The sequence below is a fragment of the Callorhinus ursinus genome, unplaced genomic scaffold, assembly GCF_003265705.2.
Source record: "Callorhinus ursinus isolate GAN/ISIS: 27379988/994484 unplaced genomic scaffold, GSC_fseal_2.0 scaffold34, whole genome shotgun sequence".
Classification (NCBI taxonomy): domain Eukaryota; kingdom Metazoa; phylum Chordata; class Mammalia; order Carnivora; family Otariidae; genus Callorhinus; species Callorhinus ursinus.
Window position 1 is genome coordinate 10,073,944 of NW_027397096.1, and position 26,930 is coordinate 10,100,873.

General features: G+C 38.7%; 1 protein-coding gene across 11 annotated transcripts in view; it reads left to right on the forward strand.

Moving 5' to 3' along the window:
* Positions 1–26,930, forward strand: part of ACACA (acetyl-CoA carboxylase alpha) — a 294,702-nt gene that overhangs the window by 192,150 nt on the left and 75,622 nt on the right. For all 11 annotated transcript variants that reach the window (XM_073879472.1, XM_073879476.1, XM_073879473.1 and 8 more), the window contains 6 exons: positions 365–580; positions 1,338–1,493; positions 3,631–3,834; positions 8,807–8,962; positions 10,726–10,872; positions 25,950–26,219. In XM_073879472.1, the coding sequence (XP_073735573.1) occupies positions 365–580; positions 1,338–1,493; positions 3,631–3,834; positions 8,807–8,962; positions 10,726–10,872; positions 25,950–26,219 (1,149 nt within the window). The remainder of the gene's footprint in view (positions 1–364; positions 581–1,337; positions 1,494–3,630; positions 3,835–8,806; positions 8,963–10,725; positions 10,873–25,949; positions 26,220–26,930) is intronic.

The following is a 26,930-nucleotide window of genomic DNA, read 5'->3' on the forward strand; positions in this document are numbered from 1 at the left end:
TTGGGTAAACCCAAAACACTGGTATGTGAAGTAGATATTAATATGAAGCAGTCTGTGGTTAATTATCAAAAATGAATTGTATAGACAGTAATGCAGTGAGAGTTCTGAGGGAATTGGTGTTTTTGCTTCTTTTTAATGGTGAGCATCACCACTTGTAAAAGCATAAATGATGAAAGCTTGGGAAGTAAATAGGCACTTCAGTCCCTAATCTTATGTAAGCTATAGCATTACCCTTGTATGTAGCTCATTTTTTATTGCTTATTTGCACATCATTGCTTATGTAATAAGCTACGTACATGTTCTTCATAATGTAATTTTGTAACTGCCTCTTGTGAGCTCTTTTGTTCTCCACTTTTGTGCTCAGTTTGAGGAGGATCGTATCTATCGTCACCTGGAGCCTGCCCTAGCTTTCCAGTTAGAGCTGAACCGGATGAGAAATTTTGACCTTACTGCCATTCCATGTGCTAATCATAAGATGCACCTGTATCTTGGGGCAGCCAAGGTGGAAGTGGGCACAGAAGTGACAGATTACAGGTTCTTCGTTCGTGCAATCATCAGACATTCTGATCTAGTCACCAAGGTGGGTACTGTACTTTGGTGGGAAGTCATCCCTGAGGGAAGGGGCAGAGAAGCAGGCGTTGTTGAAAATCAGGTTTTCATTTTTTGAATCAAGGCTCTTACTCTCAGTCTTCCCACTCTCCCATAACCACAGGAGTCTGAGGCTGCTTTCTCTCACAGAAATAAATATTCCATATTATAAAGGGCTTTAAAAAATTTTTTTTTCTTGGTAGTGGAAGAAGCATGAAAGCACTCACTTGAGAGAAGCAAAAGCGTCTTAATGGAAAGATCACAGGGAGAGTTAGGTGATGATAGAAGATAAAGAGAAAAGTTAGAGATGGCCCCGTTGTAAGCCCATCTAGACATAGGGTAGTTTCTGTGTACAGCAGAGCACTTCCTGGCACGTTAATTACTGCATCCCATAGCTATACTGTTTTCAGCTTTTACTTTCCAAACAGATTTACTTTCTAAACTGCTCTGTTTGCCATACCTGAAAAGTAATCCTATTGGAAGTACAGCTTTGGGGATGCCCAGCATGTCCACCTGTTGGAAGGAAATGGCTTGCTAGGAGGCAGGAGGAAGGGCTGCAGGAACTCTTTATCTGACCCTTGCCTGCCCCTGCCACCTACAGTCATTGAGCCGACTCTAGGGAGAAAGGTAACATCAGCAGGTGCTTTATGATTCATGACATAATACTACTCAAGTTATTATAATTTTCCAGTTCTTTATTGACTCTTCTAAAACACACTAATGTTGATGGTGATTTTCTTCTTGCATAGGAAGCTTCTTTTGAATATCTACAAAACGAAGGGGAGAGGCTGCTCCTAGAAGCCATGGATGAGTTGGAAGTTGCTTTTAACAATACAAATGTTCGCACTGACTGCAACCACATCTTCCTCAACTTTGTGCCCACAGTCATCATGGACCCATCAAAGGTACATTTCTCCTTAGCTTCTCTTCCAGCATTACCAAACACAAGCAGAGAGATTCATCCATATTTAGTCTCACTTGGACCTGGGAACAGGTACTCTTGGCTGGCTAGTTGAGCCCTTGATCTTTAAAGTTTACGGAATGCTTGTGAGACAGGGTTTCCAGGAGGGTGTCAGGAATTCGATATATAGCCACTGAGAGCAGACATCAAAATAGAAGGTGGTATGATGTTATCTTGCTGGTTGTTTATAAGCAGTACAAAAACATAAATTTCTTTCTGTTATTCCATGATATTTGTCATCATAGCGGTCCTGTTTTTATATGATTCCCTAGGATTTCTTATCTGGAATAACTTTGCTGTTGTTGGGCCTTTTGGCAAAATTGCTGCTGCTTTGCCCTGTTACTTACCTGGTAGCCTTAGGGAGGCAATACGCCTTCCCAGAGTGTCTAACTGTTTCTCTTCGGTATTTTTCCACAGGGAGAGAATTTGTTTGATAAGGAATTTCCACATGTATTATGTATGTTTTCTATCCTGAGGTTCTGTTCTAAAATGCATTCCATATAATTTAAGGAAGGAAAACAGGGTGGTTCTGCACTTGACCTTTTATCCCAGGTGTAATAAAGACCAGCTGCTCTCTGTACTCCCTCTAACCCTTTCCTCCCATGGTATTGTAGAATTTCATTAGGAGAACCAGTATCCCCCTTTCTCAAGATCAGTTGTAGGCATGGACTTTTGCTTTTTTGAACTTAATTTCTAAGACCTGAAAAGTCACTTTTTGCTTTTTTTTTTCTTCAAGACTCCAAATGACTGATAGGTTGCTTGAGTCTGTCAAGAAAACCGAGGACCACTCTCTGAGTATCAAGTCTCATCATCTAGTTTAACGAAAGGTTCTCTTAAGCATTCTGGGACTGACGAGGCTGGAATACTGAAAATGGAAACTATATAACTATATAACTATATATATTTTTAGGTTTGACTTAACCATTTCTCAGTGAGTTTTTTAATATCTGCCTCTCTGCCTCTGCTCTAAGTACCATACACCCTAGCTATGCCTTTCCGGTCAGAGACAGCTGTCAGTTTCCCATATGTAGAGATGGTTGACTTCTGTTCCCTCACGAGAAGAACAGATAGATACCTCTTGGTTAAGAAGCAGGTGTGGGACTAGAGAAGTCAACTCCTTGAAATCCATTCTAATCTAAGATTCTGTGGTGTGAAAACAGACTGCAAGGGTGGCACATACTTCTGAAGAAGTGTAAGAGAAGGGTGGTAGAAGATATTTTTGATATTTTCTAAGTGGAGGAAGGATTTTAGATAAACTTCATTTGAGAAGACGTTAATTTTGAATAGTATGTCTTAGCTGCCTACAGCCATATTGGGAAAACAAAATTTCCCTTTAGAATGTCAGTAAGGAAAAATCCCATCTAAGGCCATTTGGTTAAAATAACTTGCCTAAACCTGAAAACTAGGAGTGCTAAGCTGCCTTGGTATAAGCCTTAGAGAAACTATGGAACATCCACCTCATCTACTTAAATCCCAGTTGGACTTGGCAATGACCAAGCTTCAGAGCCCTGTTTAGAGAGAACATTCTAGCCCCACCTACGAATTGCCTTTCTCTAATTTGTGCAGTTTACCAAGAGGCATGTATTATAAAGTTTAATAAAATTGTATAGGAAAAAGCTCATGGTGGTAATTGCTATGATGATTTAAGGTCCTGTAAGTGCAATGAAACATAGTTACCATGCATATAAATGCTACTTAATAGCTATTTAACTAGAGATTTTATTCTTATTTGGGGCTTTCTTTTAAATCCCATGGCTTGTAATTTTAGATATTGCAGATCTTCGATACAGAATATGAATATAATTGGGAAAGGGGTAGGGAGTTGCATAGATTAGGGTGTTGTGAGCCAGAGAACCCTACTCAAATGCCAGGCTGGCATGAAATTGTCCCTGATGTGTTGTAAGCGAGAGTAGGGTTGGGGAGAAATTATCTTACTTTTTGTAAAAAAGAATACATGTAGTGCCCATCTCCAGAAACCAGCACCTTTTTCCATTCCTTCTTTTCCAAAGATGGGCAGACCTGAAAACAGGTTCTAGTTACAAGGTGTTTAAGTTTTGTGCTTGGTGATGTGTCTGTGACAGATTGAGGAATCTGTGCGGAGCATGGTAATGCGCTATGGAAGTCGGCTGTGGAAATTACGTGTCCTCCAGGCAGAACTGAAAATCAACATTCGCCTGACACCAACTGGAAAAGCAATTCCCATCCGCCTCTTCCTGACAAACGAGTCTGGCTATTACTTGGACATCAGCTTGTACAAGGAAGTGACTGACTCCAGGACGGCACAGGTACGGCCGGCGGTCAAGCAGGCTCCTCAGAGTTTTGATTGGGTCCTAAAGATGAGCTACTTGTCCTTGTTAGGGAAGACCCAAACTCACAAGTCCCATTGCTTTCACGTAGTGGAGTTATCCTCTGTCAGCTTAAATGGTCACATGAATTTGAAAAACTTCATTTGCCTTAAAAGATGTGCGTGTGTTCTTAATCATGGTGTTATGAAACCCTCAATCTTTTGTGACATACTGATGAGCCCTAACAGATGCCAAATGAACCTGACTCCAGAGGTAATTCTGCAGTTTAGAGTTCTTTTTTAGAGGGCTCTTGAGCTACCTGAACTATCTTGTCTGGTGTGATCTGTCCTCCTTCCTGTTTTCAGCCTAGGTAGTCTATTCATTGGCAAGTAAAGAAAAGAATTGTTGAAGTATGTCATCAACTTTGATTTTAAAGAAGGAAAATTTCAGCGTAATATAATAGCTTGAACAATGTCAAGCAGTGACTTTATCATATTTACCCATGATGTTATTCACATTTACACACATTATTTTTCCTTCAGAGAGCTCAGAGTATTATATTTCTATAAAAGAGCAAAGTAGTGAACTTTAACCCCCTTTTCAGGTAGAAAAATCAAGAATGTGAAAATGGAAGATGACTCTTTCAGTAGATTGATTCTGTCATAACAGAGAATTCCTTTTAATCTATGTTACCACCTTCATTTCTAAGTATTTGTGCCATTTGTTATGATACTGGATTTAGGTTGGTTTGCCATGGCTCACATATTCTTAAGAACTGGGATGTTATTTTAGGTTTTTGTCCTGAACTTGGGAAGTAGATTTCTTCTGGTTAAAGGATGACCTTGCTCCAGTATGTGTACACAAAGATCTCAGTTTGTTCTATGCATTGGGTACCAGGAAGAGATTATATGTCTCTTGTTTTTATCTATGTCCTTTTAAATCCAGGAATAGAGGCAAGAGGAGACATTTTTGCCAGTATTTTGAAGACGAATTTTAAAAATCTGAGTTTGGATAGTTGTCAGAGTGACCTTTTATTTTGTGCTTTGATTCCTAGTTAGATGGCCAGAGAAATCTATCCAGTGAGAAGTGAACAGTTAAAACAGAGAGAGAGAGTGAGCACAGTAGCGCAAGGGGTGAGCAAGAGAAAGTATACAATAATTTTTGCTGCATTTGATGTTTTTCAGGACAACCTTAAAGACATTTTCAGTCAAAGCTTTCCATGGTCAGGGATATTTTTAATTAACTTCTACAGTGGTTTCAAGGCAGGTCTATTCTTGTGAAAAATAAGATGGCCACTTGAGATTTTAATGTTTTTGATAAATACGTTTGTTCTTCGTAAGTACTTTTTTTTTCCTTTTTTTTATTAGAAAGCTCTTAGATTTCCCTCATTCTGGCCAGTGGTGGCACAGGGGCATGAAAGGCTCAGACGCCTTCAGTCAGGATTTAGTACTATGCCTGGCACAAAATAAGCACTCAATAAGTATCTGAAAGAATGAATGAGCTACCTTTTGCCTGAGGAAAAACCCCTATTACCTTGGGTCCTGCATATTTAGGAAGCCCTGAAGGAAGAGGTCTCCCTCGGGCTCTTCAGTGGAGAGAGTTCAGCAGCCACTGCTGAATGTAAACCCAGGAGCCCAAAAGCCCCTGGCTAGAGGAGGGAACCAGCAAAAGAACAGCCTTCTTCTCTGCTCTGGTGCTCTTATTGTCTACCTGATGCTTATTGCCAATTTATTTTTTCCTTGTCTTTGTTCTATGTGAGTCATTATGTAAATTTAAAATAATGTAGAACCCTGTGTATCATTCATTCATTCGTTCATCGATGTAACATCAATTGACCACCTCTATTGTGTCAGGCACTGTGGATTCAAAGATAAAATAATCTCTATTCTTGAGAAATTTACATCAGGAGGGAACAAGACAGATAATTAGTTTCTCTGTAGTATGATTATGATTTGTGCTATAATAAAATAATAGTGGCGAAAGGTGTATGATATATATAATACACATGTTTTCATGAACGTGTAAAACATACACTTTACCCATTTTTAACTCCTATGTCCATTATAGTACAAAAATGGAATTATTGTAGGTAGCTGATCATTCAGTAGTATCCATTACCATCAACCTCTTGCTCAGCACTTCATTTATTCTTTCTGACAAGAAGCAAGGTTGAGGGGCGCCTGGATGGCTCAGTCGTTAAGCATCTGCCTTCGGCTCAGGTCATGATCCCAGAGTGCTGGGATCGAACCCCGCATCGGGCTCCCAGCTCAGTGGGGAGTCTGCTTCTCCCTCTCCCTCTGCCGCTCCTTCTGCTTGTGTTCCCTCTCTCACTGTGTCTCTCTCTGTCAAATAAGTAAATAAAATCTTAAAAAAAAAAAAAAAAAGCGAGGTTGACTGGCTTGAGCTTCATTTTGTTTCATTTTCCTGATAAAGTCTTTGTGTTATTAGCTGTAATGAACACTGATGTCAGCCAGTCATAGTGGGGAGAAGAGATTTGGGTAATCCATTGCATATGTCAATTGATTTCCAATGTGTAGTGTAAGAGAGAAAGTACACATTTTAAATGACCTTTATTGAGATACAATGTACATATAAAATGCAGTTATTTTATGTATATACTTTGGTTCATTCTGAAATTGTATACACCTGTATAACCATCATCACAGTCATGACAGAGAACATCTTGACACCCCTAAAATGTCTCTTATTTTCTTTTTCTGTCAAAGGTAGAGTCACCAGCCCCAGCCTTAGGCAACCACTCATCTGCTTTCTATTATTACAGATTAGTTTTACCTGTCCTAGAATTTCATATATATGAAATTAGACACTATGTATAATGTTGTATCTGGCTTCTTTTGCTCAGTATAATAATATTTTTGAGATTATTCTATGTTGTATAGACAATGGGTATGTTCCTCTTCATTGCTGAGTGGTGTTCTGTTTTATGGATATACCAAAAAAATTTTTTAAAGATTTATTTATTATTTTAGAAAGTGTGCACATGAGCAGGGGGAGGGGCAAAGGGAGAGAGAGAGAATCTCAAGCAGACTCCCTGCTGTGCGTGGAGCCTGATGCGGGGCTCGATCCCATGACCCTGAGATCATGACCTGAGCCAGAATCAAGAGTTGGACACTTAACCGAGTGAGCCACCCAGGTGCCCTTGGATGTACCAAAATTTTTATATTCGTTCACCTTTTGATGGACATTTGAAGTTTTATTTTCCAGTTTGGGCTATTATGAATAAAGCTGCCATATGAACATTCATTTATAAGTCTTTATGTAGATATGTTTTCATTTCTCTTGGGTAAATATATGAGTGTAATTACTGAGTCACGGTAAGTATATGTTTAATTTTATAAGAAACTGCTAAACTGTTTGTGAAAGTAGTCCTACCATTTTAAATTCCCACCAGCAGTGAATCTACCTAGAGGGCTTTCTCCGGTCCCCTTTCTCAGTCCACATGATTATGTTGCTTAACTAATGACCAGCCTGCCTTCATTCCACCTTGGCAAAAGTGAGTCTCAAACTCTGTACCCACAGCTCTTGTCTTTCCTAATAGACAGGAATGTAGTCCCAAGAACCTGCTGCTTTTACTCCTTTTTCTTATTTTGATTCAGTTTATCTCCTCTGAGTCCAGTTTTCTCATTCTAACACCCTGACCTCACTTAACACTTTGAATTTCTTAAAACATTACCATTTCTGCCTAAGATATTGCTAATTCTACCTCCTACCCAGTGACTTTGACCATTAGTCATGTGGAATAGGACTGGAAGCTCCCTTCTTTGGGGTTGTAAGACATGCAAGACAATTTTTGCCCACTGTAGGACCTGACTGACAAATCAGTAGAACATATTTGTTCCTCTGAGGTTAGGAGGCTAAGGATTCGCTTAGCTAAATGGTGTCCAGAGTTTGGGAAAGTACTTAATTCTGTTGTTAAGCCTATATATCGGGTTCACAAATCTATTCCTTAATGGTAGACTTAAGCTTATTTATTTTAGACCAGAATAGATATGTGGGTGTATACACATACCCTTATTTCCCACATTTGTATTCACGGTGTTGGGAATCTATATTTTATGTATTCATGCATAAAGTGCCTAGTTTAGTGTCCTACAGCCTCTGGGCACTCAGTAAATATTAACTGAACTGAAATAATGGCATCCCTTATAAATATTCATAAGCAAATAAAACTAAGTATATGGGATATGAAGTACTCTTCTAGAAAATGTTTGGGTTAAAATGATTAAAAACTGGTGTGGTGATTTCATTATGTGACAATATAGGTATTACCGGAGCTATTCACTAGTTTTAGACATAGTATACTGAGGGAGATAAATATGTATATCTATATTATATAAATATATATAATAACACACTTATTTTACTATAGGCTCTGTTTTATGAGCTAATGAGAACTGACTAGCTAGGTGGATGGATGAAATCCATTTCTGGCAGAAATCTTTAAAGTGTGTGGCTCATAACACTTATGAAGCACCTTCTAATCAAGTAGACTAGAGCACAGATAATAGGGTAGAGCCTTGACCTGGCCTTCTACTGTTGGGGAAAGAGCAGAATTCTCTTCAGTGCATAGCTGTTCCTCCACTTAAATGTGAGGATGCTCAGACTTGTTGGTTGACATACTTCATTTCTGAGTATGTGGAATTCAAGTCACTTTAGAAGGCAGGCATTGTCAGTCTGTCTCTGAGGTGTGAAATTTACACTGCTTTCTTGTTGATTTCAACTAATCCAAAAGTGAGAGCAGCCCATGGTGTGTCATTGGTCACATACCATTTTTTGGAGTTGGATCATCTGTAGAGAGGTGAGAACACTACCCAATGTGTAAAGGCATGTCTTAGCTATTCAACCCACCAAAAATGTGTTTCAAGAAATAACATTTATGAAGAAAGCCCATCTAGGCAGCTGATTTTATTCTCTGTCTCTTAACTCCCATGCCATTCTCTTCCTCCTGCAGATCATGTTTCAGGCATATGGAGACAAACAGGGACCATTGCATGGAATGTTAATCAACACTCCATATGTCACCAAAGACCTGCTTCAATCGAAGAGATTCCAGGCACAATCCTTGGGGACAACATACATATATGATATCCCAGAGATGTTTCGGCAGGTAAAGGTGGCTAACTGGAGGGAATCTCATATGTTCCAAAGAGACAGGATTTTTCCTGAATTTCCATTAGAGGCAGCTTAGCCTGGAATGAGGGCACTCCCAAAGGGCAGGAAATACCTTAACATCACTCTCATTTCTATCTCGTTTGGGATTTGGTGACTGCCAACTCCAGTATTGGGTAGTTCTTTATGAAGTAACGGAATGGTGAGGATAGAAGCCTCTTTTGAGTAGAAGAAAGTAAACTGAGACAGCATGCCTGTGATGGTAGTTTACAATGACCTGTGTGAGGAGTTATGTTCAGGTATATATCTCCTAAGCCTATAATCAAATTATGGATATTAAAAAAGAGGCTTGAAACTCTCTCTTTTTCCTATTTTCCAAGATAACCCAGGTCTTTAGCTGATAGCCTAGGTTAATATGATGAGAATCAATACTGATAACATATACAAATGGATATAGAGTTCATGATGCACAGTTTAAAGTATCAATTCTTTTGTGGGAGATTTATTATAGCTGAATAAAAACTAGTGTGAGAAAATATGACATGAAGATTCTCATCCTTTATATGAAAATAAATTCCTTTGATCTGTATGGTGAATCATCTCTATGCTGCAGATTTTTCTTCCATCAATGGAAGGCAAGAAAAGTACATTCACAGCAGAAAATGCAACAGAAAAAATATCAAAAGAATACTGAATTTGTCCTTTAAAAAAAATCTATGAATATAGGATTTTTCCAGGTCTCCTAGTCAGTACTACCAGTATTACCACATTTGAATTTTAATAAAGTAGTATATGTGGCCTTGATAGGTAGTCTCTCTGTAATTCCTGTATTATTCACAAGTATAAGAGATTTCCTTTATGTAGTCATTTGTTTACAACAGAAACATAGCTATCTTCATTTAGTATTACCAGCATTAGTAGCCTACAAGTTGAGTGTTGGTTCTGTTCGCCAGTGCCAGAACTATAAATAGAAATGTCATTCTATATAATTCTCCTTATAGAATAGACATAAACACTGTGATTGGAACATGTAGGTATAAATGCATCATATTGCCTTTAAATGTTGCTTTGAGACAAGCAAAGAAACAACCAGTTCCCACTTCATGAGGCATTTGTTTTGGTAATATGGAAGTTGGAAATGGAAATTATAATGGTTTTTAAGTGGATCAGTGTGTCTGTCTTCTCATTTTTGAGCAAAATTGATCTGCACATTTACAAATAGTCCTACACCCTCATGAACTAATTCCTGCGTGCGGGCTAATAAGTATTAGAAAGAGGATGCTTCCCCTGAACCTCTAGTAGAAACGTTTTTCTTGCCTTCTTGGGTTTTCTTTGCATTAGCTGAGTGTCATATCACTTTTCCTGATTATTTTTCTATTCTAGGATTTTTCTTCCATTTTTTAAAAGAGGGATTAATGCTACTTAGTTTTTTATTTTAATTTTCCTGGGGGGCTGGTGGTCAGGTCTGTTTGTTAGGTCTGTTGTGTTTGTTAATGCTCTAGTGCTGATTCAGAATCACTCAGCAGTTTGACTTTGTTGGAAAAGTGCCTGCTTTTGACATGTGAAAAACATGTGAAAAATAATTACAAATCTGTTTTTTAACTGAGAATGAGAGCTGCAGAATTTGGCCTAATGCTTCTATGCTCAGCAGAACACTTGGAAAGGAAAGAGCAAAATCATATTGACTGAAACTTAGTATTTATTTTTGTGATGTTGAATTGCTCATTGTCACCGATGACTCAAACTTCTCTCCTCCACTAGTCTCTGATCAAACTCTGGGAGTCTATGTCCACTCAAGCATTCCTTCCATCACCCCCCCTGCCTTCTGACATGCTGACATATACGGAGCTCGTGTTGGATGATCAAGGTCAGCTGGTCCACATGAACAGGCTTCCAGGAGGCAATGAGGCAAGTAGCTGAATCCCCTTCCCCCTTTCCTTAATCTCTGTGACCACTAGTAGCAGCTTTCCATGGAGCTGGTCATTAAATAGCATTAATTTAGATCCTGCATTAATTTAGGTGCTACACAGGTAGCATGGTAGTCTTGCTGGTAGCAAATATTGACTAGATATCAAGGAATTATTAGTTTTTTAGGTGTGATAATATTTTTTAAATGGTGTTAGCAACTTTGCTTTCTAAAAAAAAGAGTGATGTTTTCTGTTGGACATACCTATTTAAAATAGTTACAGGTGAAATGATCCAATGTCGAAGATTTGCTTCAGAGAAATGGAGGGGTGAGCGTGGGACTATAGATGAAACAAGATTGTTCATGAGTTGTTCATCAAAGCTAGATGATACATCCATCAGAGTAGACCGTTTTCTCTATTCTTGTATATACTTGAAATTTTGAGATTTGTCCATAATAAAAAGTTAAAATGTTGTTTTGTTTGATGTTTTTTTCTTATTTGAATACTTATATAGTAGTATACCTTTTTTGGCATGTTTTCTGTGCTCAGGTAATTTGATCTGGTGCTGTTATTATCGTGGTAAATATATTCTTAAAGAGGCTCAATCAGAACCAGAGATTTAAACATAAAAGAAAGTAGCAGAAGCCCATTTCTGGTAGTTGTCTAAGAATGCATTTTCTGGCATTGGAATCCTCTCTCTTATGGTGCACTGCTAATAATGATATAAAGTCGTCTTCTGCCCCTTGGCCTATGTCATCCTCTTCCTGATTTTAACTATGCTTTCAATGTATAGTTACAACCGAAATAACAAAAATAATACACCTAAAAAGAGATAGGTTTTTATTTCAGCCTTAGATAGAATCCCTAGATAAATCTCATTCTTTAGAAAGAGTAACCTTTACCTGGGTGTTCTCCATAAACAGGCTGGGTAGACCTTTGGAGGTGATATGTGGTATTTTCCATTTTGTGCAGTGTCTTTTTCAAAATATGTTACTGTATATACAAGGTGTGTGCTGTTTCAGTAAGCACACCGGTGGATGCCAAAAGTAGATGAATCGGTATTAAGATGGATGCAAGCATTGGACCAGACGGAGAATGTCAGATATAGGAGTTCTTCTAATCTAATGCCTCAACAAATAGCAAAGGCAAGAGGTGAAGGAGGAAAGATGCATAGAATTTTGACAAGAATAGATATATACTCGTTAATACACAAAGTTGAAGCAGAGTCTTGTGCCACGGTGTAGCATCTATGTAGTGAGCCCCTCAACAGCAAAGAAAGGCTTCATTGTGCTAGACTTAAATTCTGATTCATTCAACAGTATAGTCTTTAGGAATGGAAGGCACCCTTGTGAACATGGGGCTGAGAGAAAAACGGTTTAACTAATGTAATTAACACAAAAAAATGAGATTTTTGGCTACGTGAAAGCTAGCAGCACTGCTGTGTGAAACCTCTTGCCATGATCTTTCTCTTCTGCTTTCTCTCTGCTCTCATTCTGTGTTTGAGCGAATGGAGACTGGGGGAATAGTGAAGTCCCAGAGGGACAGAGCTCTGTTCTTGCTGAAATTACAAGCACAGAGCTGCCTGGGCATGAACATGTAGTGTTTACTCTGCCAGTATGAATACAAATAGTCTTATTATACGGGACTCTGTACCCAAAGACCAGACACACACACACACACACACACACACACACACACACACACACACACACACACAAAAGAATAAAAAAAAAAATTAAAGGTTTTTTTTAACCCTTTTAGGACCCAACGAACCTGGGTAGAAAAGGGATGTCTTAAACAGCCGCAGAGTATTATCGTTATGAGCAGTAGAGTCGGTACAAGGGCCATATGTTTTCCTTTGCCCAGTGCTTTAATAATCTTGAAATCGAGAAATCTAATTGTATTTGAATTTTATTTTTTGTATTTATTTTATTATTTTTTTATTTTGCTTTTCATCAGTTCTCACTTTCTTCTTGTTCTACTCTTTTCCCTTCCTTAGTTGCCTATTTTCTTTGTTCTCTTTTCCTTTTCTTCAAATGATTGACTAGGATTGAGGCGGAGTTGTTGGCTTGCTGTTTCTGAGTCTTTGAGCTCGGGAGGAGTGAGACTGATGTCCTTTTGTGAGCAGTTAGTGACTAATGCCTGGGATGGCTGGTGAAGTCAGTCAGTAGCTGTAGCTAGATTATAGGGCATTGCGCACCAGGAATGAGGGTGGGGTCTTACTATCAAACTCCGTTACCAATAGCTTGAGTGTACAGTGGTACATGTCTGCTGAGAAACTGACCAATCTAAAGATGGAGTTTCAGCGCTCAGAACTCTGAGGGACAGCTGTGCCTAAGAGATGACGAGGTGTCAGTGGGATGTATTTCCTCATGCTGAGCCCAGTTTTATCAGAGCAAGTTGACTTTCAGCTCTTGCAGTTTAATTTTCTTTGGCCAAAGAGACAAGTTTGTCATGAACCTGGCACTCTCCGTATTACCCCAAGAGTGATGTGAAGGGAAAGAAAAGAGCTCATGCTGATGAGATTTGGAGCAAATCTGTCCTGTCCCAAAGAGAACGGGCATCTGAACAGAACCTTGAGAAATAGTTTTATTAAAAAAGGAATAAAAAATTGACCCGTTAATGTTCTGAGAGCCAAGCCTCCATGTAAATGCATTGATGCTACATAGACATTAAATCATCATAATGTGGTGTTCTCCAAAGGTGACGGCTCCACCAGGTCATCATTGTGGGGGATACTGAATTACCTTGAAGGATTGGAGTTTCTGGGTTTAAAAGCTAGCACATGGATATAAGGAATGAAGGTAAAACAAGAGCTTCCTGCAGAGTTTCCCCATGAATCGAGATGCTTTTTCCCATAATCAAACGCAGAAAACCTGTACTTATAAGACCATCGACTGTATGGGTGGCTGGCTTTCTTCCTTGTTCCCCACCCCCCTCCCCAGGACAGTAAATAGGTAAAATAGTGATGGGAACAGGACTTGGAACAATTCAGTTCCATTTAGTTTTAGGTAACTTGTTTGCCGTTTGAGAAAGAATATTGGCTGTTTCAGCAGAGATGTGACCTGCATTTTGAACATTGTACCCATGTTAAAAGCAGAAGAAAGAGAGATTTTCTGATGTGGTGTTAGCCACTTTCTCCTCTCTGTTTTCCTAGTTGTCCCTTCCCCATCAAGAAAGGTGTAACTGAAGGCATGCCATCTCATTCATGATGGAAGTATAGGAGAACACATTTTTCTCATTGTCAGGTTTGAATGGCATTGCATTTAGTATGAATTTAGAGTAGGAATAAAAGAGATGTAGACCAAATCTGTGAACTGTGTTACTTGCAAATAGCTCCAAAGATGGGTTGTCTAGGGTTTTTTTTTAATAGTTTCAAGTAAAGATGAAAACTGTGGAAAATATGATTGCAACAAAGACTAAACTTATTTCAATTCTAGCGGCTATGATGCTACAGTGATGGGTACCATATGTAAATACACAGCTAGATGAATGTATGCTGTTGAGCCTGGTTACAGTGGAAATGCAGCTAACCAACAGTTCTACGTTTACTGCTTCTCAGTTTTGGGGGAATTGTTTTCATTTTCCTGCCAGTTTGCTAACCTGTTTTGATCATTTGGTGGAAGCTGTAATTGCAGGTGGGAACATCTTGAGTAACAGTTCACAATCTACTGCAGCTGCGTTTCGCACTAAATCCTGTTATTAAAAGGCTCAGGCTAAGATCAAGCCAAGGGTGGTAACAGACTTGACAGAGAACAACTTAACTTTGCCTGGTGTAGGACAAAGAAAACACTAGCCTTCTTGAGACCACATTTTTTTGTTGTTGTTCTGAAATGTTATTAGCATTCTTTTATTATATTTCTTTTAACTGCTCTGGGAACTAGATCATGAATCTCTAATTGGGCAGTGATGAAAGACATGATAGGCAACTTTTATAGCACTTTTGGTGTGGCCAGAGAGTAGGACCCTGTTTTCCTTACTCTTTCAGCACGTGGGCTTTTTAACAACACAGACCCTTCCTCTCATCTCTCCTGTCATAATGAGAAACTGAGATGAGAAGATTCTCTGTTTGGAAGCAGCTATAATAATTAGGTACAGGATGTGTATTCCAAAAAAGGATCAGTAATGAAGGACTGGAATTCGTGCGTGGCATTAAATTTTTTCCTTAAAATTTTTCTGGGAGATAAGCATATTCCAAATTGAATGCAATCTGATGAACTCCTTTGCACGCACTACCGCACTTAAGAATTGTAGTCACTGCAAGGCTTCATTTCTTCAGATGGGCACTAGGTGTCAGGGTTTTTCCTTCTCAGCACCTTGGCATTTAGACAAGCCTCTGGAATTGCCCTTTTTGGTGAGACAGATCCTCTTTTCTTCAGTAGGTATGGTGGGCTTTGCCTGGTGTTCCTCCAGTATGCAATTGCATTTTTAACTCTTGGGCAGAGATCAGGTGAACCTTACTATATCATGCTCTACACATTTTTACAGGAAACGTTTTTTTAGGAAGAGGATGATTGAGGAGGAAAAAATAGTGTAGATTAAAGACTGGTTGCCATCGTGACTGGTATCTTTTATGCTCTTGGGGTGGAAGGGTAGGGATGGTGGGAATTAGGAATTTAGTTCCAGAACTGCCCAGCCTTGCCCATAGTTAATTGTTGGCAACATTTTGATGTTCCGCTTCAGCAAGGTGTAAGTGTCTGTAATTTTTTATCATAAAATATTTCAAAATTATAGAAAAATATGGGGAGTGATATGACAAAAACCCCTGCATCTACTGACTGCTTAAACAGAGCTTATCATTTTGACACTGCTCCTCACTTTTATGTTGTTATAATCCTTTGAAATCTTTTTTTTTTTTAAAGATTTTATTTATTTATTTGAGAGAGGGAGAATGAGAGATAGCACGAGAGGGAAGAGGGTCAGAGGGAGAAGCAGACTCCCTGCCGAGCAGGGAGCCCGATGTGGGACTCGATTCCGGGACTCCAGGATCATGACCTGAGCCGAAGGCAGTCGCTTAACCAACTGAGCCACCCAGGTGCCCCTAATCCTTTGAAATCTTAATTGGAGTATAAAAACAAAAAAACTTTAGGAGTTAGTAGGGAAAGAAGTGGGTAAGCTTATAGAAACCTAAAAGATTGGAAGAAATTAATTCGTAGATCCATTTTGACAATTCTTAGGCTGGACCTCTAAACCCAAAGGACCTCTTTTTTTAATTATTTTTTTTTAAAGATTTTATTTATTTATTTGACAGGGAGAGAGCGAGAGAGGGAACACAAGCAGGGGAAATGTGAGAGGGAGAAGCAGGCTTCCCGCTGATCAGGGAGCCCAGTGTGGGGCTCGATCCCAGGACCCCGGGATCATGACCTGAGCCGAAGGCAGACATTTAACGACTGAGCCACCCAGGCCCCCCCCCCCCCCGCCAAAGGACCTCTTATTTCAGAAAAAACACCATAACCCTCTGTCTGAATTCACTTGGTTGATGTTTTCTATGCTCTCAAAGGAATTGTTTGGGTTGTCCTGGACTCAGATTCTAGTGGAACCTGTTATGCTTTGAAACTCTGACTGGAGAAGAGTGTGTATGTTTGTGGGCTTGAGTCCATTTCTCATGGACACAGAACCCAAATATTTTTCTAGTTTAACATTAGACTTTTGTATATTGTTTTACTCGATTTAACCTCAGAATAGCTCCATGAATGTGAAGCTAATTTGGATGTATTTTACTGTACTTTTGTTTCTTTCTTTTGAAACCAGTTTACCTTTTCATGCTGGGTGTAGAAATTGAGTCCATGTCAATCTTTTAGATATGTGTTGGAAAAGAGGCATATTTGTATTGCAATATGCTGAAGGTGAGCTTTGAAATGGACCTGAAGAAGGCAGATCTGAAAAACAGGACCATGGTCTGTGCACTGATTGTTCAAGTTATAAAAAGAGACTAATGGTCCTTGCCACCAATCTATCCCTGAAGATGGGGAAATGTTTGTAAGTGCTTTGAGATCCTCAGCAGAAAAGTATCACACACCACTGATTATATGTAAACATGCATAATTTGTGCTTGTCTTATTTTTCATCAAGGGCTTCAAAAAAAGAAACCCCAGTCTTGAATCCTTTTAGGCTTAACAAGAGAGGAATTTCAAGTATAGAAAAAGACAGGTTATGAAATATGTGGTTAAGATAGTTTTATTTAAAATCACTCTTTTACCCTCTAAGTGAGCATGTTTGGTTATGAGTGAGTCTTTGTCTAAAATGATCCTCACAGCCAGAGTTGAGCCCCTCATTGGAAAATATTGAGGCTAATTTTGAAAGATAGGTCTTCCTGCCATGGAATTACTTCTAATGAATTTCTAACACTGTTCTTTTGGGATGCATATACTTTGCTTTTTTTTTCCTTCAAATTTTTATTTAAATTCAAGTTAGTTAACATAGAGTGTAATGTTATTTTCAGGTGTAGAATTAATCATTTACATACAACACTCAGTGCTCACGACAAGTGCCCTCCTTAATCCCCATCACCTATTTACTTTGCATATAACTTTTCTCAGAATTCCTTCTGAGCGACTACTATTGATATTGGAGATTTTTCAACAGGTGGATTAGTTCCTTTGACTCTTTTCATAATTGGCAAACAGAGGCCCAATGAACTTGAATGACTGAAAATCCTAATGCATCCATTAGCCGACTACAGAATTTGTGGAGGGCTCCTCAGTCCCCTTCAAAAGTCAGTCGTAGAGATAGCCTTTAAACAAAAGAATGTACTTGCCAGCATTTTTGTACACCTTAAGTTTTAAGATTTTACTGAAAAAGGATGTGATATAGTACCCTATGTCAAAAAACTTTACAGCTCCAACTAAAGGCAATAATGAACATGAGGACAGCAACAGATGACTCCAGAGGATGAGGTGTAGCGTGAAGCGTCAGAGTTCAACATTCGTTTATATGATTAATGGGCAAGGCTTCCTGAACTGTAGTAGGCCAACTTGCTTAATTTCCATATCATCCAATTACTCCTATGCCCCATTTCTCAAATACCACTGGCTTGTATGTGCTCTATTGCATGTTTTTTTAAAAAATTGGTATGTTTACTAAAAGCATCGTGTGTATATGCATAAAATTACTGTGGTTTCATGTTTATAGATATTGCAGGGAGAGATAATTCCCCTGTTCAAAATTATTGTTTCTAATCGTCAGTAATATTTTCAAGAAATTACCTCTGGGATGAAATTTTTTTACTCCAAAAATGGTATTTTTCTTACCCTTTTATCGCTTTTTGGAAAGGTTGAGGTAAGTTTGTTCAGCCATTTTTGAATTATCCAAGCATAAAAAAGAGAGGTTTTCAGCTGTTAAGAAAATTGTTTTCAGCTCTTTTATGTGATCATACAACACTAGGCAACGGAAGATGATATCCAGCAGATAATACAATATGGAAAGGCATTGACATTTTTTCAGCATGGTTTTCTGAATGGCATAAATTATGTCAAATATCGTATTGCCTTGTGGTTTAAAAAGGCACATTTTAACACCCATACAATATTTTTCACCATTCCATCAGATAATGTTTTTTTCTTGAGATTCTGAGTTAATGTTGTAATTGTTTTTTGATAGTATCTAACTAAAAGTGAAGATTTAATATCCCATACAAGATACAAAAGGGGAAGAGGTTGGGGTGCCTGCACGGTGCAGTCAGTTAAGCATCGTACTCTTGGTTTCGGCTCAGGTTGTGGCCCCAAGGTTGTGAGATCCAGCCCTACCTTGGGCTCCGTGCTCAGCACAGAACCTGCTTGGGAATCTCTCTCCTCTCCCTTTGCCCCTCCTGCTCACGCTTGCTTGCATGTACATTCTCTCTCTCAAGTAAGTAAATAAATCTTTAAAGGGAGGAGGTAACACTTTGTTTATGTATCTATATGTATCTATACATCATGTATCTATAAAGGAACTCAAGTTCGGATTTGTTCACCGAGTCTTGGTTTTCTCATCTTCACGAGGCAGATAGTGCTTAGGTCCGTTTCAGCTCTAACACTCTAGAATTCTTTGTATTGCTGCTCCTGGGCCTTGCAGGATGGTCCTCCTCCTGGCATTAGCAGTAGTAAAACGATTGCTGTGGGAGGGTTGGCCAGAAAGTTTCAACTTTTAGACTTTTAGCATGGAAAATAAAGGTTTAACTTATCAGCCACAGTCTAACCTATATCTGAGTCCACATAGAAAATATTGTTACAGCGGAACTCCAAGTGAGGAGACAGAAGAAAGGCAACCACGGCGAGGATATTCTTCTCCTGCTTCCCACAGCATAGCTGCGGTTGATAGATGCTTCTTAGCTTCTTAAAAACACAGTCCTCTCCAGTTTTGCCCCCTAGCTTTCCCCTCAAATTTATTGATTGAGCTTAATATTGGTATTTTATTTTGTAGTAACAGCAGCTTTTGAAAGTGTGCGTGTGCGTGTGTGCAATTGCACATTCTATTCACACGGATAGTACAATTAATGTTGATGTCAATTTTGGTGTTAATTTTGGGTCAGGATTAGTGTTGACATTTTGTGTCAGACTAATGGCATTTATGGGCACCCTCAGAATAAATGTTAATATTGCCGTGCTTTTAGTATCTGTTATAGTAACATGAAAGCAAGGTCCTCCCAGGAGAAAAAATACATGTATGGATAGATAGATAATGCCTTTCTGTGTCGCTGGTGTCACTCGGCGAGAAAATGACATCTCAGGGCAGAATCCTAATCACTGTTTGGAGCATCAGAAATAATGATCACCTCTGATCGGGGGTTGTGAATAATTCATTCGGTTTGATTTTCACATCCTGTCCAGTGATACTTTTCAAACCAAATGTGTTTCTACAGGAAAATAATGGTCCCACTTCTTATGGAAATACTATGGCACAAATCATTTTACCCACATAAAAACAGTTAAATAAGACTGTTCTCTTCTGCTTGTTTTCTCCTCCCCATTCCCTCCTCCCTCGCTTGCGTGTGTTTATTCCAGAACCGGACTGTGGCCAAAGAAATATTTTCTTCCTTAGAACTTGCGTAAGGCAGATATTTATTTCTGCTCATCCTTTGCTTATTCACATTAACTCTTTTGATCCTCTTCCCTTTTTTTCATTTTAATTAGTTTAGGTTGATAACCCTAAACCTAAGAAACCTGCTATTCGGAGCATCCTGTTATCAAAAATCATCTGAAATTACAGATTTTTAAATGATTTATGGCTATATTAATGAAAACATAATTGGCAGGAAGCGGCTGGAACCACTCGGTAAGTCAGTGGTCAGGAAAGAAGCTTGTGCGCTACCTGGGCCCCGGAGCCCGAGTCTGAACCTCCTTAGGCCATAAACCCACCCACTCTGGCAGACCCTCTCAGGCTGCAGCCCCCAGTCCTGGTTTCACCTGCATCAAAGCACTGGAGGGAGCGAGAAGCTGGAGCAAGGGGGTTCAGTGGTGGAATTTCCTTTGGTTATTATTTTTCAGTTAATGTACTAGGCAACTTGGGCTTAGGTGAAATCAGTGAATGTCACATTCCTAATCACATTGTCACACTTGTGTATATATGCTTTTATAGTGATTGCAGAATTTTCAATATAAAGTCTCCATTGTGTGTATAATATAGATAGACCCATCTGTATAAAGTAATTTGACTGAAAAACTTAGTGTCCTAATTAAATAGGGGGAGAATATGACTGTCTTCTGAAGTAATGACCCAATCCTCTGAGACAAAGCTATTCTTAGATAGCATATTTTGAACCATTTCTCCTGAATGTTGTGACCTTTTTTTTTTTTTTCCTCCCTCTTTCTCTCTCTCTCCCTGTCTCTAAATCTAACAAGGGCAGGGGGAAGCCTTTCTCAGCCTACTTATCATCAGACAGAAAGTATTTTGCATTCAGAAACCATTTCCAGTATCAAATTCAATTTTGTCAAGTGATTAGTTGAGTTTGGTAGAGAATAATTTAAAAACACAAAGCTGGAAATGGCCGTGGTGCTTCTGCACTGGAGGAGAGCGGTTGCTATTCTCAAGTTGCAAGCCCTCTTCCAGTGACTATGCATCACAAGGTGGATTATTGTGTTACATGTCTTTGCAGCTGTTACAGACCCGCATCTGTTGACACCATGTGTTCCTGTCCCAGGCTGCTGGAAAAAATAAGGGAGTGGGTGAATTGATACCTTGCCTGCCTATCAGTGTGAACGTCCTTTTATGTACATATGTTTGTAAAGCTCTTTAGCCCTCTTCAAGATGAAAGGCTCTGTATAAATATAAGCTTTCGATTTTAGTACATGTTTGTAATACATGTGGTACGGTCCTAAATATGTATTTAGCTGATAGGCACTGTTCTTGTCTATTGTACAAATATTGACTTTAAAAGTATAAATATGTATTTAACCATCAGACCAGAAAAACACTGAAGCAGTTACTTCTCAGGTAGAGATATTAATATTGTATAAACCTATATATACATATGTTTACATTCTACTACATCATTGCAGAGCATTTCTTTTTTTAAAAATGAAATGATAGCCCCAACAAGTTAAGGCAGTTCTTGATATTCTCCCTTCGAGGTGAGTCTTGATTTTTAATCTTCATGTGTTTCACTCTCTGTCCTTCTAACTTTATATAAATATGATCTGTCGCGGTAAGACTAAAATGTAGAGTCAGCTTTTGTAAAGTATGAGAAATCCTTAGGCTGGGGAGATACTTTTCCCTTAAAAAAATTTTTTTTATTATGGTTCGCTAAAGTAGAGACAATAATAAAAGTTTTCACGTACCTGTCACTCAGTGAAGAGCTATTTGGTAGTCTTTTCTTAGTTCCTTTTAAAACTTAAATCGCATTGACATCCAGAAGCCTGGAGAATCTGAAGAATAAGGAAAAACTTGAGAATAAAATGTAGTAGTAAGACCCACTGCTGTGACCAAATAAAGGGATGGCTCGTGGGGGGAAAAAAAAAAACCTTAAATCACATTGACAATTTTATAAACACATTAAGGAGAATTTAGAAAATAGAAAAAAAAACCCCACACAATCCCATCATTCTAAAAATAATTATCATCTCATTTTGCTATTTTTTTTTTATTTTGTTCCCCCCTCCTCCCAACACGCCTGTAGATACAGTGTTGTAACACTTCCTGTGCACTTACTATGTGCCAGGTACTGTTCTAAGGCTTACCATGGATTTAATCCTTACAACAAACGTTATAGAAGAGTTTATTATCACCCAATTTTACTGATGAGGAAGCTGAGACAGAGAGAGGTCAGTAACTTAAGTGGCTAGAAAACTGACTGAATCTCTATTCTGTCAGAGTCAGATTCTGTTAGATTCACATTCTCCAAATCTGGCTTCTGAGTCTCTGTCCTTAATCACCACACTGTTGCATCTCATAGTTATTATGGTGTACAGACAAGTTTGTTATACCACTTCTTCAAATTTAGTATCGTATCATGGGTATTTTAATATGCTATTCATAGTCTTCATAGCCAGCATTTGTAAGGCTATACAGAATACTAATGATGACGTTATTAGCCAGTTTACTTCCCTCCAAGAGAAGGAAAAGTTTTTATCATGGCATTTATTTTTTAACTGTTTATCTTAAAATATTTTAGATTTACAGAAAAGTTACAAAGATAGTACAGAGAGAGTTCCCATATACCTAACGTTAACATCTTACATTATTCTTGTTACTCAAATAATCTTTTATGTAGTCTGAAAGAGGTGTGTTAAAATATATCTAAATAAAACCATTGATTTTTCTAATGTTGACATTTTATATAACCATGGTATAATTATCAAAACTTAGAACTAACATTGGTACAATACTAATAAGTAAAATACAGACTTTGTTTTGGATTTCACCAGTTTTTCTACAACTGTCCTTTTTCTGTTCCAGAATACCACATTGAATTTAGGTGTCAAGGACATTTAGTTTGTGTTATAATTGATGTTCATCTTTCTATATTGTTTCTGCTAATTGCAGTGGCACTAGTCTGGAATATGCTTCCTTAATTTTTCTAGTAAAAGAAATTATGTGAACTGTATTTTTAAAAAATAAATGTACTAGCTATAAGGACAAGTTAACTTAATTCCTCTATATCTTAGTTTTCTCATGGCAACAATAACAGCTGCTTCTGAATTAATAATAATTTGAGAACTTTTTATAATTGGAAAAATTGAGACTGTATGAAGTTAAGTGATTGGTTCAAGATTATATAGCTAGACTAAAGCTGAGATTTGGACCAAGGTAGGATGATGTTCCCCAGACTAACCTCTTAACTACAGTCAGTATTTGTCCATATTTAGTATAGTACAGCTGGTGATAGAGGTTCAATTAATGGGAGCTATTATTCTTGTTATTTTTTAAAAAATAAAATAGTTGAATGATGTTTAGGACTGTTATCCTGTGATCCCTAGAGATAAGTCATAGACAGTGTTCTAAGCCCTTGGTGTTGACTGTTTTCCAAGAATCATTTAAAAAAATGAAATGACTATGGAACCAGCAAATATTTATTACTCCCATATTATGTGTTGGGATCCCGCTAGGCACTGGAGGAGATGATATAATGGTTTAGGCTGGCAAGCTAAAAACGGTCCTAGGCAATATATGATTAATTATTGAATGAATTCTCTACATGAAGGTCTTAGTAGGAGATCAGAGAAGAAAGGGGTCACTTGAGGCTAGGTAAAGCTTTACTGAGGAAATGGAATTTGAATGAATCTTTTTGGAATGGGTAAGATTTGGATAGATTGAGAGGAGAGAAAGGAGCAAATTTTGTATGTTGAAGTTAATATAATAGATTACCATTTGGAGTAGTTGATTCATCAAACCCATAGGCATTGTTACTTTTGTATATGTGGGGACATTGAAGCTCAATGAAGTTATTTTTCCAAGGTCACACAATTAGCAAGTGATATGGCCTAGATATGGATCGAAGTTAGTTTGACTCCAAAGCCCATCTTCTCCATTATGTGCCCTATTGTTCAATTAGCAGTAAAATCTAAATTTCAGTATAAGTTGAGCAATAGATGCTTTCTTGGATGTTTATCCATTATGCTCACTCAAAACTTAATCTCTTTTGGTAGGGAATCTGACTATACAAAGACTGGGATAGCACTCTACATTCTGTAATGGTACTTTTTAAAGGAGGAGGGAGGTGGTCGATGAGGAACACACTTTGGAAAGACATTGAGAAAGAGTAGTGTGTTCTTGGTGCTGCTGTGTTGACACCTAATTAGAAGTCAATATTGCAAGCATAATGACCTAGCCAATTGCTGAACTGACTGCCCAAGTGACACAGTTAGAGTCCCCAGGTAATAACAAAAGATAAGAGTATTATTTGCCTGCCCAGTGCCACACAGACACAATGTTTGCATTAGCATGCAAATGCTGAAGTAGATTCTTCAAGGCTTGTCTCTAAGCTACCTCTAGCCTAGGTGGCTAAGGTTAATATATCATAAAATTTGGTGTAAAACCCGATCTTCCTAACTACAAATGCATTTTGAGGAAATAGCTTTTCCTTCCTGAAAAACAAAAGAGATGTTAGGTTAGAGGGCCACGTGAGAAGGCAGGTGTAAAATATTTCTCCCCACACAGGCATTATATTAGCCAGCTTCTTAAAAACCATGACCAAAGTTATCCCGATATTTGCAGTTTCTCCGTGCTATATTTTGGAAGATCTGTTTCTCCTTCCTTTCTGTGTCTTTAATGAGCAGATAGAGTAATACCTTATCTCGGAAGGTGATTGGATTTTTTTCTGTGTATTATATCCATTTTGATTTGTATTTGGCCAAGGGTATGATATATTAAATAGCTTATATTTATCTGTCGGTGTTTCATATATATATTTCTTAATGCTGAGAATCACAAATAGCTGTGTGGAAAGCTTCAACCAGCCTGATTACAGTGGATGTGCAATTGGATTGAGGAATGTGTACTCAGAGCTTATGATCACTGGCCCGGTTGAGTCTGGGTGATGCATGTGGCTTTCCAGGGATGCTGCTATTTACATCTGTTAATGGCCCTTCTTGATGGCCGGCTCCCCAATGAGGTGATATGCAGCAGCCTGGGGATGAGGGACCAAGGCTGCAGATGTGGCTGGGCTCCATTAGGCAGGACCAGGAATGCTCATCTGGTAGGCTTTGTGTTTGGAAGCAAGTGGAGGGGGTGGGAGTGTGGGGGGCGGGGGAGACAGAAAGAAATGGGGGAAAAAAAGAATGGAAAACATTACTTATCTGGGTATAGGGAAACAGACAGGCAGGCATAAAAAACTGCAGCTGTAACTGGGGTATGAGTGAATAGAAAAGAAATGGAACTAGCAAATAAACAAGTAGAAGGATTGACTAGATCTCATATACAAGGGGATTAAAAGAAGAGAGGGCTGGGAAGGTTTGGGAAGAGACATGTCACCCCTGCCTTTTGAGTCAATATCATTTGTGTGGCTAGTCAGATGCTACTGAACAGAGAGTAGAGATTTACATATATCGTTCCTTGCATGCTTTGGTTTTCTGGTGCTGGGAGAAAGTGGCAAGAGATGCTCCCAAGGATGCGGTGTTGAGCTCTAGTGAATTCTTGCAGAAATGGAAGATACCTAAAGCAAGCCAGTAAAGAACGCTGCTATTACTCCTGTCAAATCCTAGAGAACAGTAAAAGGATCCAGGATCACAAAAGTGGTGTAGTCCATGGCAGGTGATTCTCTTGCTGCTCTCCTCACATGTGTAAGAAGTTTTTCAGAAAGACTCTCACAGAAGATGGACCTAGTGTCTTAGTAGATAGGGTGGTAAGTTAGGGAGTTTGGGATTTAATTTCCTGCACCATGGCATTCTTCCACATGTATCCTGAGTACGTTTAGACTTCGTTTTTTCCATCTTTAAGCAGATCGAAACAACTGAAATACATAGTAAACCAACTATTCTCACCATAACCTAGAGAAGTGTGCTAGAATGTTTCTTTTAGCTTTCCACAGGAAACTTGGCTCTTCAGCACTACATATTTTTACATGAAGGCTGTGTCTAAGGTATAGTCTGATACGTTCAGGGAACCTGAAAAAAAAATTCTGCATGTAAGAAGCTTCTATTTATTTGTTTCTCTCTGTCTTTGCAGATTGGCATGGTAGCTTGGAAAATGACCCTTAAAAGTCCTGAATACCCAGAAGGCCGAGATATCATTGTTATTGGCAATGACATCACATACCGAATTGGGTCCTTTGGGCCCCAGGAGGATTTGCTGTTTCTCAGAGCTTCTGAGCTTGCCAGGGCAGAGGGTATCCCACGCATCTTTGTAGCAGCCAACAGTGGAGCAAGAATTGGACTGGCAGAGGAAATTCGTCATATGTTTCATGTGGCCTGGGTAGATCCTGAGGATCCTTACAAGGTACAGACTAAGCAAAGATAAAACTTCAAGACAATACATGGTTGTGTGTGTGTGCACATGCACGTGTGTGTCTACACGAATAAATAGGTTGGGGGAGAGGTAGAGGTTTAAGTTCAAAAGTCAGGACTTAGAGTGAGCCATAACCGTGTTGGAGACAAATTATCTCTCAGTATATTCACCTAGTTTTTTTTCCTCCAGCTTTGAAATAGATTGCTGTTTCTTGAGTTGAACACAAGAGGAAATAGATATACATTCAGCATGAGACATGCTAAGCCAGAAATATCTATCTTTAAACTATTCCACTGTGGCTTCCAGAACTTATGTTCAGTCATTTACAAATGCCCTTATATGCTCAGCTTCTTCTCTGATTGTTCTCTACTTGAAATCTGCCTGTCCTCTAAAGACCCTGCTTTCCCTGTAGCCCTCTTAAAGAGTGACTGATATCTCTCTTCTCTCTTTCCCTTGTCCTGCTGAGCCTGGAGAGGCCAGAGTGTCTTCTTTGTGCCTCATCACTACTTCCAGACCCTTCTACCCCACTGTTCTCTCTGAAGATGCCCATCTTCAAATCTCATGTCATCAGACTGTGCCACACCACCACTTATTAGAGTGGTCCCCACCTCTTTGGTCACTCCTTCTCATTCTTTGCATGTCTTAGTTGCCGGCACATTGTCACTTGCTCCAATACAACAAGCCCTGTTACAATTCTTGGTG